Raw genomic sequence first — 15336 nt, 5'->3', positions numbered from 1 at the left:
TAAAATACACTAAATACTGGATTCTAAACAGGCAGACATACAACAGGGGAGAGTCATTTGGTTCTGCAGGGAGGCATGGTGGTCATCCTAGACCGTGACTGTTATTATGAAGCCATCTAATTCAGATAGATCACAAAGAAAGTAGACTTGATGAAAAATTCCCTGCTGACAAATACATATTTTCTCAGCAACAGTATCACATCCATCCAACAAAAACTATATTGCATGCTTTCATAAAGAATGGTGATAGACAATATCATGGAGGAAAAAAAACATGCACATCATATAAAAATTCAGTTTGTTCATTACGTCCTTCAAATGCACTGCTGTGTAATTCATATGATGAGCAGAATAAACCTTATCTACTTTGTACATTCAATTAAAAATTTGCCATGTTTTATGTTAGACAGACTGCCCTCCTGTACCAGAAATCTTACCGTATCCAGTGGTCTTCCCAAAGCTGGTACTCAGGGAAGATTGCCGGGGAGACGTTGCTCCTCTCATGTTCTTTTCTTGCCTTCTCCATTGCTTTCTCGTAGCTTTCCTGGGCCTGGAAAGACACGTTGTTAGTACGAGTTATATAATGCTAATAAATTGAACTTCCAGCAAAACTTAGTCTGCCGTCATTGATATAAATGAGGTCGACAAAACATTAGAAATATCTTGCAATGCAATTAACACAAACTACAGCCTCTAAAATGACCATAAAATTGAATTAACACATTCAGAAAGGTAGGATTTATTTGCAGAATGTATTAAACTGCCTTTGTTTTAACTAGGTGAACCTAATGAACTGCCAACTGAGTGATATCATACATAATTTGAAAGTGGTCCATGGTTGCTCTTTAAAAACGTTCTCTCACCTGTTCAAAGAAGCCATGCTGCTCGTAGGCAATGGCTGTGGCGGTCTCAGGAAACTTGCACCTCTTCTGCCACAGTCCTGCCCACATGTCCTCCTCTTGGAGCAGAGAGTAGAGCTCTGCTAGGGAGTCCAAAATCTCCTATAGAGAAGTAGAACAAATTGAAAAATGTAAGATGATCAAACTAATTAATTGAGATCAGCTTTGCTAATGAGTCTAGTTCAAACAAGATAAGCTAATTTAAATCAAAATATTACCTGTTGAGGCGGTGTGATGCTCTCCTGCTCGTAGAACTCCGTGCTCTGCTTGGGTTTGCTGTGTAGACTGAGGCCCTTTTCAAAGGCTTGCTGCTCCAGCATGAGAGTGGAGCGCAGCCAGAGGTTGTGTGTCTTGCCCAAGTACTTCAGCACACAGGGGCGGATGGGAATAGGAGGCACACATTGGGACATGGCCTCCACAAAGCAGTTTAGGGCGCTGGGCTGGCAGTCTCTCTGGGCCTGGTGGCTGCCGCTGCACAGGAAGGGACTCATTTCTCCTGAAAGAGCCTGGAGAGGGAGGAGAGGGGGGGTGAGATAATCAGCTACCCAGTCTCACTTTAACAGCAGTGCACTGATATAGCATATTGATAAAGGCGTTCTGTTGCATGTATGGGATGCAACATGACGCCTTTTTCCAGTAAGAGAGCAGTGAAGAAACAGGAAAGAAGTAAGACAGAACAAGTATGAGGACTGGGAAGGGAGAAATGACAAATTGTATGCAGTCTTCTCATGTATTCAAATCACAAGAAACATTATCAACAAGTCACTTATCCAACCATTTTTCCTAGTCATACTCATTTGCTTTCAATTAACGTAACCTATTTAGCACCTTTATTTAAGGCAATGCAAAAAAATGCGTCATGTGCTTGTTCTAACTGCACAGGGCTGCTCTATGCAATGAGAGCTCCTCAGAACGCCCACAACTGGACAGAATAGACTTAGAGCGTGACCGCTAGTGCTCCGATAATCATGACTGACACACACTCAGAAATAAATGATGCATTGGTATTGAATATAATTTTCACTGCCCGTTGACGGCACGGAATAATTAATGCCTTGATGTCACTTTAATTAGGCTGGTGGTGTTAAAGGCTGATATGTCATCAAATTTCTTCCAAAGAAGAAGATGCATTTCTATCATTCCTGTGTAATAATCAGCTCAGTGATATAAAGCCTGAGCAGCAGTAATCACTCTATTCACCATAGATTGATACGGTGTGATGGTGGCATGAAATGCAGAGCTGTAGACAGGCATCAGAATAAACACATGTGACATGCAGTATGTGTGACTTCATGCCTGTCACAGGAAGAAAATACCACCATTTTGAAGGCATCTTTCAGATCATCTTTAAGAGCTCAATCACTTGAAATCAAGGCCTTTCAACGAGTCTCAAAAATATGTTCATCTGGTTCGTTAAACTCGTTACAGCTTTCCTCTCTCAAGCTTTCTCGTTGCCATTTTTAGCATGAATGAATCTGTCCTCATTAAGTGGAATGGCACGTTTTGAGACAGAAATGGGATGGCCAAGGTCAGAGTTACTGTCTGCTTGCTAACGTAATTAATAAGATGCAGAGAAGAAAATAAATATTCTGACTGTAGTTGAATTGTCATTTTGGATTTGGACACAATGGACGCATCTTGGATTTTAAGAGGTAGTGGGAAGAGATACAAAGTATGCAAGCTGTGTCAGGCGAAGGTCAAATATTTTGGCAATTGCTAACATGCAAAATCACATTACATATTTCCCCCTGGGTTTGGAGGAGAATAATCATAATGTTGGAAATATGTGATGATTGGCTCACACATGTAACCTCAACCTCTGGCCTACTTTTGCCATGTTTGTTAATAATAATAATAATACAATGATTAAAGTAAGACAGTAAATGGTATGTTAATAAATAAGTTTGATGCCAAATCTGAACTTCTGTAACTGTATTCCAAGCAATACAACTACTAAAGTTACCTCGCTCTGCTTCTCTGTTCCAGTTGTAACTGGAGTGACACCAGTAAATTATACTCACATGCTGCTGCCTGTCAGAAAGGATCTTCCAGAGGCGAGGGAAAAGCTGAACCCAGGTCCTCTCAGCCAGGGGTGTGGAGATGTGACATAGCTGGACCAGGGCATTCAGGAGTGCCCCCGTCTAATATAGAGCAGAGAAAAATGACAGCGGCTGACTCAGCAAGGTTCTAAATCCTTGTCCCCCAGTTTCCTTTCCTAGTGGGTGGTTAATTGTATTCAACTGCTGTTCCCGGTCAAAATCAGTTCCTTAGCTAGAATAAATTTCTTATCATTCTCCCAAGTTTTGTCAAAATCACAGCCAGAAAGACCATCCTTACCTTGACCTCTCGTAGTGAGTCCAGAAACTTGTCATGGCGGTTTGTGAGCATGTGCAGTTGGTTGCCTGCGTCTCTCTCAGCCTGATCTTTAGTCTTGGGGATGGCTGTCTGGTCACCTGGGGCTAACTCTATGTCTATCTCCACATCCTGCCAGAGACGACAAGAGAACAGAAGAAAACAGTCGTCTTTTGGGAGAGTCTTGACATTTAGTGCTCATATTGGAAACAATGCTGTTTCTAAAGGGAATTTTATGTGAATGACATTAACCGTCAACAGCTTCAAGGTAATGGGTGCAGGATGAGAACAGGGACTCATTTTAAAGACAGATGAAGTGCGGAAGCCAAGAAGCAATCTTTTCTTTTCAAGACCACAGTATGTAACACACTCCTAATGGGATAATGTGCTAATTTATGTGAGAGAGCATGTCTCTTGACTCATTGTGGTGTGCGTGTGTGTGTTTGTGTCTTACCTCCTCCTTGGTCTCACTATTCTCCCTCTCACGCGGCTCCTGCTTGACATGCGTTGCCATGGCGAAGGCGGCACGGTCATGGCTGTCAGCCAGGTTGATGACGTTAGTGATAGACGGCAGCATGGATCCCTGGCAGCTGGTGTCGATAATGGTGTTTCGTTCGCAAACTGCCAGCAGCAGCTAACAAGCACACAAAGAAACAGAAGATCAGTGACAGTAACTGACAAGTAGCAGAAATGAGGTTAGTTGAGTTTTTTTTTTTTTTTTTTAAAGAAAAAAAACAAAAGATTTGTCTTTTGAGTCAACAACATATTCTTTTTAATGCTGGGTAAAGCTTAAAAGGCCTACTGAATGATCAGAGGCAGCATTCTGTTTACCTCTATGCACTGTTTGATCCAGAAGTGGCTGCCCATGGCCTCCCAGTTCTGAGAACAGCAGATATAGAGGAGCCTCTCATAGACCCGCCGCTTCATGGAGGCGTCAAACACCTCAAAGAACTTGGCTCTGATCAGTGGCTGAGTGCAGCGAAGCCCCGAGAGAAAGGCTGGCTCCAGCTTTGATGTGATGTCACTTCCTGAAAGACTCTCATCCCTGAATAATGTGATGGACAAAACATTTACTTGACAAGGCTCGCATGCTGACTCTTACCCGTTTTACTTCCACTATTCATCAAAGTAGAATACAGGCATTTTGTTGATCATTAAACATTTATTGCACTTCTGAACATCTGCTGTAAGTGAAAGTAGTCAAGACAGTGATGCAGAGAGCCAAAAAGTGCAGTAAGTCAACTGTGAAAATTAGAAAAGTAGGAGCACCCGTACAATCTAATGTAATATATGCTTAGTCAGTAACATCCAGGCAATAAGCCCTACATTTTTGATGCTATATGTCATATGTGAAATATGCTGTATGCTATATGTAAAGTGTCAGATAGAGTCAGAGAGGTTCTGATTCAACTCTATGGTCATTTTGGAAGTTAAGCATGTTTAAGCAGGTCATCTAAGGCTGTAGGCATTGAAGTCAATTACTTGAGTTCCTCAAGCAATTTGAGTATTACAAAAACTTCATACAAATTCTCTGCCTCAGAGCTTCATTTCATCATGAAACTTTTATAAAGCAGAAAGTGCACAGACAATCCCTGTCAAACTAAGAGCTGAGTGACATGTTAAGACAAGTTGTGATATATGCAAATATTCACCGGTATAAGCCAGCACCAATATGTTGCAGCAATTTCATCATCTCTGTGCGCTCTTCATTTTTAGGAGACAAGCGCCAACATATTGTTTCTCTTTATCATGATTTTAAACCATATATTTTCAACAATACTATGAAAGTAATCTATAACTGCAACCCTCATTTTCTGGTAACATTTTAACCAAACATGCTTGAGATTATTATAGGGGTAAATTCAAAATATATATATATATATAATATAAGTAAACTAATCTCATACATATATTCAAATGTAAGGTGCCAGCATGTTTAAACAGCCGTGTCATGCACTGCTGAGGATCACTGACAGTGAGGAGGTGGCAGTTAACACTGAATATTGGGTGAAATTAAGTGTCTTAAATGCAGAGACGGCTGGGATAGTAAAACACCAACGGTCACACATTAAACACTTTAATAACAAATGTCATCATTTCTACATCATCCTGCTGCATTGAATGGGCCTCGAGGGTATGATTCACATGACAGAAGGGAGGGAAAGTGGTATAAAAGGAACAATAAAGTCAAGGGTACCACAGCTGCATATTGCCTCTATTTGTGCCATTTTCTTAATCACATATTGTTCTGGCACGGCTGCTTTATCATGCCATTATCATTACTTGCTGTCCATCACAGCTTTACTACTTGTTTTAAATCTTTTGTCATGAAGAGCAGATGGGGTGGAGGGATACAGGGCACATTTAGCTGATTAAATGTGTATGTGTGTAAGACAGAAAGACAAAGACAGCCATGGTTTGATGAAATGCAGTAAAGTAGGGCAGTCTCTCCCCTCTGGACCCCACCTGCTGGGTGTCCTGTCATGAGTTGGCTGAGTCCTGACACCACTGTAGTCTTGTGAAAGACCCTTGCATATTATCTGTCTCTATCATTAACTGCTGTTCCTCTGCCCCGGTCCACACAAGTCCACATCCCGCCACCTTTTCTTTTATATCTTATATCATTTTCTATTAATTAATTCTTCTGATTCCATGTATCACCTATTGATTCTAACCATTTCCATATATCACACTATGATCTGTCTTTCCCTTTCCTGCCTTCCATGTTAAAAAAAAGATGCATGGTACACTGCTCATGCTTCAAATTCCCTCCTCCTAATCTCCATTTTCTGTTGTTCCTTGACCCAACCACCCGTGTCTTTCCCCGCCTCAACCCCCTGACCTTCATCCCCCCTGTTAAGATGGATGCAAGGGCGGCGTGGCGTCAGTGGCACGGCCATTTGGCCATGTGATGAATGGCGGTAATTACCTGTAGACGTAATTAACGAGGTCCAGGAACTGGGCGTTTAACTCAAGTTCATCAGGGAAACGCTTCTCTATGTAGGTCATCATCTTCACCAGCAAGATGGACTTCTCGCGCAGGTTGGGCATCTGGAAGGAAGAGGAATGTTGGTTAGAAAGGAGAGATACAGGGTTGAAGGTGACAGGCAGGAGGAGAGGAGAAAATGCAGCTCCCATTTGTTAATGCATCTCTCTGTCCACCTCAGCCTTTAGCGGCTCGTTCTCCTTCTACAGCTTAAAAGAAAATAAAGAGTAAAGACACCTCTGCGAGTATTATGTTGATGTTAACCTCAGTAGGGTTTAAAATGTGCTTTGCTTGTTGTTTAAAAGGTTTCGCACCTTTTAAAAACGTACTTTGCTGATTCAGTTGAGATATACACCTGCTAGTCTCAAAGAAATAAAGCGATCTGCTAAATTACACATTTTTATTTGTTTGCACAACTTGATATTGTTTCACATTCTGAACTGTCTTACTGAGAAAAATTCTCACCTGATTGGCAGCCATAGGCGAATTGTTTTTCACCCACTCTTCCACAATCTTGACGACAGCTCGGAGAATTTTGGGGTCGGGTGACTTCTCAATCAGCGATGTGAGGATGACCTGGATGAAGTTCTTCCTCATTTCCATGCTCATGACAGATAGTCGAGTCTTCACAAGGTCGAGACTCAGCATTACCAGCTCACTGGTCACTATGAGAGCAGAGAGGTTAACCATCAGAAGCTACCATGAAACAGTGTCACAAAATTAGCAATTTTAGTATTAATATTTATGAGAAATATTTGTAATAGTTTGTGGATAAATGAGCTATAAGAGAGTCAAGAGACAAGCTGACATTTAATTTCACATCACTAATTTTACATTTACTATGAGTTTTTTCCTCATATATTTCTAATAGTGATAACAGCCAACATATAACTAAACAGTTTCAATACAGTCAGGGTAAAACTACCCCAGTTAAACTTATTAGATTAGTGAGACATGAACAATCTTAAGAGACAAAGGCCTGACTGGTCAGATAGCCTTTGGTCTGACTATAACTGCTCCTAGTGGAGGGTAAATGTCTGTTTCCCGATATAGTCATTAGAGGCCCATTTAAAGCACTGATTGCATCTTACAGCCATTACCTCTGGTCTGAGAAGTAGCAACAGGAATTATGTACTGCCTGACTTCTATAAACCTGGTGAAGCAAAGCTCAGAGACGAAAATGAGCAGGAAATGTCAATGAATTCTGCAGTAAACTAAACTTATTTTCAATGACATTTTAACCTGAGAAACTCTTTTCTTTACCCTTGCTGACAGACATAGGAAGGCAAGTTGTCAAGAAGTTCCGCGTTAAACTGCCCCTTTCCTTTCAAATCCACAGCAAAACAGCACAAGGTGACCATCTGTTTGCTTTACCCCAGAGAAAGACCAGGAGACAATACATTACCTGTGAAACCAGACTATCTGTAGAGTGGATCTCCCCTGACCACTAGCTATTGAGAACACAGCTAGGGCCACTGATATAGCACTTCTGATACAGTCTTTTTATGGAGCCAAGCACCACTCAGATACACATGCACAACTGACCTCACACACAGGTTGGGGAAAGTACGTACACCACCCTTCCTGATAAATGTCAGCCAGTTGTATCTGTAGCCCTGCAGAATAAGTTTAGCTGAAATGGTAGGTGACGTCTGGTGAACCTTTGAGCTCTGATGGTGACTCAGGTGCAGAGATCTCAAGAAGGGGTTAAATAATCGATCCACACAGAAAGAGATACTGGGAGAAGTAAGGATATTGGGACAGGCCTTGCTGTGGAATCAGTGATTTACTGAGATTTGGAAACTATCTTTTTGTTTGTGTGTGTGTTGAGGTTCGTGTGGAGACATGGGTGTGTCCATGGTTTTTAATTCATGCTCAAGTGTGTGTGTGTTTGTTGTATACTTTAAAACTGTTTGAGCGATGCTTGTTACGTATGTCCAACAAATGTTATTCCGTTGTACTTTACTGTCTATTGTATTATTTATGTGGTTATACAAAGTAAACTGCAGTCTCTTGTATGACTGCGTCTGACTAACTCATATTTTTGGACTGGATTCATGTCCATGTATGTACCTGTGCTGGTCTCAGTAACCCCTGGGTTGGCCTGTTGGGGGCTCAAGTGTTCCCGCACCATCTTCTGTAGGGAGCGCATGAACACTGAGATGAGGCGGTCGATGTAGCTGGCATTATAACTGCAGGCTGACTTCAGGATCATCAGTGTTCCTGGAAGACAGATGAAGGGGAAGGGATGATCATGAAAGGAGGGGAAAAATGGGAAATACGATAATCTGACAAGAACCTAAAGCTCTGTGGGGTAACGTAACAGACAAACACACACATGTACATCTGCAGTCAGCTTGTGTTCTCTCACACAGCATGATAAGGACTTGACTTTTTATTTTTTGGAGGGAATCTAACAGAAGTTCCAGGGTGTCACAGAGACAGGGATAGGTATGAGTAATGTCCCCTCTCTGTTGTTGCTCCCTGGAGGGGAGACAAATGTTAAAATGTCACCCCCCCTGGCCAGACGGATACATCACATCAGTGCTACCTCTCTGCGACAGCAGGATACCAAAGGCTTTTTATTGACCACAACTGCCATTTTGGGAAACCGTATCAAATAGCATTACCTTTAGACTGCTCTCAAATAGCTATTTGTCACCTTGAGAGCCCTGTATTTGGAAAACTACTGTATGTTTCAAAATAGTTGAGGAAAATAAAAGGAAGGAAAAGCTAATTACTGTTTCTTTAGAATAAGGTTCAATGTAAGCTATTCCATAAATACCCACTGACATCTGTGTGGATAAAAGTAATGTCTGTACAGGGAGGATGGCCGAAATCAGCAGTCCTTCCCGAGAAAACCTTTCCCAAACTGCTGGACTGTGGCCTCTGTTTAAACAGACCAGATGTTAGCCTGAGCAGCATGGCCCATCGGCTTGCATTTTAACGACCTACTCACTGCCTTAATTGCTGAAATTGACTGAGAGGTAGCTTGGTTTTGTAGGGAAAAGTGTGAGAGCGTGAATTTTTTTTTTTTTTTTTTTTTTTTTTAAATGACAGGGTTTATGAGCAACACAGTGAGAGTAAGAGAGCACAAATGGGTAGAAAGTGATGAATGAGAAGAAGAAAAAAAGGAGAGCTGAGGGTCTTACCGAAGAGCTGTGTGGGGTTAGTGTTGCTTGTGGCTTTTTCATAGTTGGTAAGTCCCTCATAGATGACCTTGCCCACAGCAGCATACAGACACTCCAATTCCTCATACTTAGATGCCACTGTTGATGTGCCTAAAGGGAAAGTACAAGCTTTGCCTCAAAAAAAGAAAAGCTGAAAATCTAAACCAATGACTTCCTTTTAACAAATGGCATGGTAAAAGGAGACTTCAGAACTTAATCATCAATCATCCTAACACAATAGTTCAAATATTTTGGCATTTCATTAATAAAAAATAGCAGGGTATTTCAGAGCTAGAACTCAGACATGTATTGTTTTCCTGACTTTATAAATGTAGCTGGCCCTGACTCTGTGACGTATTTAGGCATTAAGTATTGGCAGCTTACTGGGCTCAGTGGGGAAGATGCTCATGAGGCGAGAGAGGAGAGAGTGGACAGCACGCAGGACTTTGGTGTTGCCGCAGGTCATGCAGGCAGCGATGCCTCGCTGGAGGGGCTTGAAGTGGGCCAGGATGGCTGGGGACTGCAGCACAGTCAGCAGGAAGCAGAGAATCTCCAATCCAGTGCAGATGTTGGAGATGTTAGCCTGTGCTGGCTGCTCCTGAAAGGACATGGAAGAGAAGAGTGAAACCAGGAGTAAAAAGAGGGTGTACATGGAACAAAGAAGGGTGGCACAATTAGTAAGCTTCATGTTTATTTTTTGTTTTAACAGCTAATAATAGCAACCAGATATTAGTATATTATAAACCCTGATGTTTTCTTCTTAGATGCCTTTTTATCAATGAAGGGTTAATGCGTCTTTTTTTCTTACATGTTAAATTTTACAAAAGACATGAATATTTGCCATCTACTGTTCTCAAAAAACATGATCCCCATATCTTGATAAATATCGGCTTATCATTTTAAACCGTGAAACAAAGCAAGAATTCATACATTAGATACATTAATTATCCCAGTTTTTACTATACAAAATCCAGACAACTCAGAAATCAATATTCTACACACAGAGGTATTTCTCACACAAAAGAACTGAGGCAATGTGATCGCTGCTAAACTAAAGATCAATGGCCAACATCGGGTCCTAATTTTGTCTAAATTGCAATCACAGTTTACAAAGATGGCGGGGTCGAGAGGATAATCTGGGACAGATCCATGGCGCTAATCTTGGCTAATGAACAAGGTGACTCTTGTGATAAGGCTCCTGGTAGATATTAAGGTAGTATTGATTTGGCACTGTATTAACAGAGTGGGACCTTGTCTCTGGGGTCATGTAGATAGGGAATATGCATGTATGTGTGCTAGCATGAGATTGCCTGCATGTTTTTGTGCGTGTCCCCTACCCTCTCACACCACTCCTTCTGACTCTCAATCACAACCATGCCAGTACAATGAGTTGATAAAAAGGTAATCCGATTTAGGGCATTGTTCATTAGTCTGAGTAAGACGGCTGGGCAGGTAGTGCATGCTCCCAAGGGAGAAGTGCCCGTGTATGTGCATCTGCATAAGACCTACAGAAAGCCTTGTTTGTCAGATCATCCCCAAGGGATCTGGAGGAGTTGATTGGGTTTGCGTGTGTGTGCGTGTGTGTGTGTGTGTGTTTGTAGGCAGAGAGAAAGGCGTGGTCGATGCAGTGATCCCCAAAAGAGAACAAGGGAAGTACGTGACAATTGCCGGCGCATGGCGATAACCTTGTCTGAACAGTGGCACCGAATCAGACCAGAGAGATGAGTAGAGAAGGAGAGAAGCGACAGATAAAACAGAGAGAGAGAAAGAGAGAGAGGGAGAGAGAGAGAGAGAGAGAGAAAAGAGCAGCTGCGATAAGAGGCTGAAAAGAAAAGAAGAGATGAGAGGGGGAAGTGGTGGAAAGAGACTGAGGGAAAGGCGAGGAGAGGTGCAGAGAGGCACAGTGGGGCGATACAGAAGGCAAGGATGAGGAGTTTAGGAAGAGGGGTGGGGGCGTTGAACGAGAAGGCACAGGCCAACCCGGATAGACTCCTGTTATCTCACCACTGTCATTATTTTGTCATTATGGCGGTTGGCGCCTCACTTCATGTATTACTGATAACAGACAAAGGACTCAGAGGCGTTAGAGCAAACACTAAGACAGAGCTTAAGCAGGGACAGGGAAACTTCTGCAGTCACTGGGAAGGTGAATGGCAGAAGCACATTAGTTGTCCTTTCCTGTATGCTGCTTATTGCTTGGAGGCGTGACAATAACAAGTCTGAATATTCTGACTTTTATTCAAACATGTTTTCCTAAAACAATGTTGATAAAATACACTTGCAAGAGTAGCTTCAAATCATCAGTGACATACTTCTAGAAACAAATGCTGTTTTTGGACTGTACAGAAAATAGCACAAGTCACCATAACTAAATGAAAAAGATAAGCCAGACACCCTCAGAAAGTTAATAATCTCTGGGAAATGCGGTGCAGAAACACTACAGTATGAAAAGCTTAGCACCGAGATGTCACCAAAACAATATGACTATAACTAACTATATGAAACAGGCAGACTAACAGCGTCACAATATCTGACTGATTCATTGTGAAAACATATGCCATCTTACCACTGTCATAAGCAGCTTGTCAAACCATTGTAGCTTGAGCTCAGCACGAGGCCACATGTCAGGCCTGAGGGCAGTCTTCATCAGGACAACACAGCGACGAGACAGCAGCTCTCCTGGAGACCCAGCCACGTTAGTGCTGTCGTTTACCTAAACAGGGAGGAGGGGAGGAAGGTTAGTATCATTATCATCATCTCTGACAATGGGTCCTTCATCTTCAATATCACAATGGTGTCCTGTAAAGGCGAGAAATCACACAGGGCAAGGAGTGACGAGGACTGTCACCGTTTGTTGCAATTTCATTCATGTATCTAACAGTGGCATAGCCAGAAAGGAAACTGTCCTGTGGCGTTTTTTGGTCGATGGTGATCCCTGGGGTAAGTTAAAAGATACGATTTTTCAACAGGGATCAGTTTAGTATCACAATACGCTGTTATCAAGTAAAACACAAAGGAAAGATTATGTTTTTATAGACTTTTCTGTGAGCAGCGAGTGATCCCCGCCGGTTATACAGAAGGTTATATTCAACAGAGATGGTTGGATGAACAGTGAGAATGAAGCTTGGCCCAAAAAAGAAAGTAGGAAAAGTCAAGGTGAGTGAAATCTCAACAGTCTATTTCAGGCTTATAACCAAGGTCATCGCTGCCACTAGACCAAAAGATAGCTGTGTTAGGAGACACATAAAGGACTGTATTTGTGTGTGTGTGTATGTGTGTGTGTGTGTGTGTGTGTGTGTGTGTGTGTGTGTGTGTGTGTGTGTGCAGCCACCAGGTGTGTCCTACCTTCACCACCGAGGGGTTAGAATAGTTGTGTCCTACCTGGCAGGCGCTATGGATGGCAGAGCTGTACCTGGTGTGTGTGTGTGTGTGTGTGTGTGTGTGAGAGAGTGTGACGGTGCAGGGTGTGTGATGATAATGGTGGGAGTGTTACCTGGCATGCAATCCTGATGAGGAAGTTGACCACAGTGTCCGTATGTTGTTTCTCGACAGGTTTGGTGAGCATGGTCTCTGTACCTGGCATGGACTGGCTGCGGCCAAACACCTAAAAACACAAACATTATATGTGTTCTAATATGTATATTTTTTTTTAATGAAGAGAAAAGAAAGAATCTATAAACAAAGAAGATTTTAAACTTTAGAGGGCTAGGAAACTAAACAGACTTCATAATAAAACTCTGTGACAGCACTGCATATGCTGCATGAAGTCCTTAGGCGGAAATATCAAAGAGCCTGCAGTCAGCGAGTCAGGTTTCTGCCTGCATTACTTAAAGTGAAAAGTAGGCTGCAACTATGAATTTCAGATAATTATCCTGGCAACTTTCAGAGCAATTAACATTTCCTTGGCTCAAGCAGAAACAAATGCTGCTATTACACTTTTCTCATAACAAGTAAAAAAAAAAAAAAAAAGACATTTTCACCAATACTGTTTACATTATATTAATGAAAGAATAATAATTTTTGCTTAAGCATCAAGGCCATTTTTTAACACATCATAATAAAAAAGCATTCCATCTTAAAAGAGGCACAATCTGTGATGAGAGATGCTTTGCTAATAACCAGAAGTTATATGCAGATAGACACAATCAAAATGTTGTTATGTCAGAAATATGTCAGTTTTGGTTCAGGAGTATTATTAGAGAATCATCAGCAACAGATGACACAGACTGATGGCTTGATGTTTTCCACGCTGTCAATGGGGGATGCTCACATTTTGGAATTCATTACATGTATCAAAATTCACAAAGAAAAAATGTGAAATATATAAATAAACTTAGTTCTCCAACACACAGCAAAGCACAGATAAACAGGTGACTGTTCTGGGACTCCAAGGAACCTTTAAAACATTATTTTTTGAGTGTATCAGTGATTGCCCATGATGGTGAAATCCAACAACTAAGAATCAGAAGTGGCTGATTTGAACAAATTCTTACCACAAAGCATCTCAACCAGAGACCACAAAAACATCAGACCACAGCGCGATTCTTGATGAAACAGATGCAATACTGTTATACAGTAAAATGGATCAAGGTAGCAACTACCACGCTGTCATCTCCTGTTGACAATTTTTGTCTCAAATGTAAAAACAGCAGTTTGATCAAATTATGTTTCAAACTGTTCTGCTATAATTTAGAGAAGCATGAATTCAGGGAGAAACTCGAAGGTAAAGAGGATGCAGCTGTTAATTCTGGAGGGTGTAGGAGAATTTAACAAGGTGTAATGAGCTACTGTGTCGCCAATTCTAAAGTGACTGCATTCTTCTGGCATCTGAGTGATGTCCAAGTGAGCTCACCGTAGAGGCAGCTCCAGCTGCCGTACGGAACCTCTTGACGTCCTGTCCAGCGGTGGCAGATTCCACAGACAGTCCTCTTTTTACAGCACCGCCACTTGTCCCTTCACCGCCAGTTCCTACTTCAGCTTCGGACTCCGGCTGCAACACCAAATTAAGGGACAGGACAGGACAGGACAAGACAGGAGTTAGCATACTTATAGTTAAAAAAATGAAACATATGAGTATATCTTGTCAAAGTTCCTGAGAAGCTCATACAGGGTTAGGAGTCGTTAGTATTTATGGAATATGACTAAGAAAATGTTTTCATCTTAATGATGAATGCCCTTTTCTTGTAAAACTTAAAGTATCCACAGCCTGCAGTGATTCATTAGTAACATTTTAAAGTTAAACACATCATTTGGTGAAACAGTTTGAATGTGTATGTAAACAGGGCACCTTGTTGCTTTTGGTAGTCACAAGCTGACAAGACTGACAATTGTTAAAGTAAAAAACTGTAGTTGGGACAGTCTCTTTTGCTTGCTTTTTGGGTGCGATTGTATCTGTGTTTTTATTGCAATTCATAAACACCTGTTGGTCTTTGATCCTCTGTAACTCCCATTTGATGACCACCTCGGCAAGGTCCACAGCCAGTTTCCTTTGCTCTATAGTCACACTTGGAGTGAAGCCCAGACGCTGCATTGCACTGATCATGTGCTGCACCAGGTGGTGGCGCACAGGATAGTACACCTGGGGAGGGACCACAGTAAAAATATAAGTAATAATATACAACATTTTTAAGCAAATACATGTTATAAAAAAAATAATAGTGATTCAACACAATATTTGGTTCTATATTTAGTATTCTGAACACCAAGTGTCAGGTAGGACTTTTCTGCATTTCCCTTTCCTAAGGCATCAATGGCAGATGGGCACTGATGCCAACAGCAAAGTTTAAAATAAACAGAAGAAGTTCACATGAGCAATGAAAGCCAGCAAGGTTGAACAGACGACAGAGCAGTAAGTTCAAAACTCAAACTTCAACATAAAATGCTTTTGTTGCTTGGGGCCTGCTTTTTGCATTCTCTAGTTTTATCCTAA

General features: G+C 41.6%; 1 protein-coding gene across 1 annotated transcript in view; it reads right to left on the bottom strand.

Annotated features, from left to right (window-relative positions):
• Window positions 1–15336, bottom strand: part of trrap (transformation/transcription domain-associated protein) — an 82825-nt gene that overhangs the window by 31298 nt on the left and 36191 nt on the right. Inside the window, exons 40-55 of the mRNA XM_067577416.1 lie at window positions 14827–14985; window positions 14260–14397; window positions 12901–13011; window positions 11974–12120; window positions 9792–10005; window positions 9390–9518; window positions 8311–8460; window positions 6703–6902; window positions 6181–6302; window positions 4083–4296; window positions 3706–3885; window positions 3237–3383; window positions 2921–3040; window positions 1118–1405; window positions 864–1001; window positions 438–550 (exon numbers count right to left, since the gene is read on the bottom strand). Of these exons, the coding sequence (XP_067433517.1) occupies window positions 438–550; window positions 864–1001; window positions 1118–1405; window positions 2921–3040; window positions 3237–3383; window positions 3706–3885; window positions 4083–4296; window positions 6181–6302; window positions 6703–6902; window positions 8311–8460; window positions 9390–9518; window positions 9792–10005; window positions 11974–12120; window positions 12901–13011; window positions 14260–14397; window positions 14827–14985 (2570 nt within the window). The remainder of the gene's footprint in view (window positions 1–437; window positions 551–863; window positions 1002–1117; window positions 1406–2920; window positions 3041–3236; window positions 3384–3705; window positions 3886–4082; window positions 4297–6180; window positions 6303–6702; window positions 6903–8310; window positions 8461–9389; window positions 9519–9791; window positions 10006–11973; window positions 12121–12900; window positions 13012–14259; window positions 14398–14826; window positions 14986–15336) is intronic.

Source organism: Thunnus thynnus, chromosome 20 (genome assembly GCF_963924715.1).
Source record: "Thunnus thynnus chromosome 20, fThuThy2.1, whole genome shotgun sequence".
NCBI classification, from domain to species: Eukaryota; Metazoa; Chordata; class Actinopteri; order Scombriformes; family Scombridae; genus Thunnus; species Thunnus thynnus.
The sequence above is the reverse complement of the archived record's forward strand: the minus strand, read 5'-3'. Positions and strand labels throughout refer to the sequence as shown.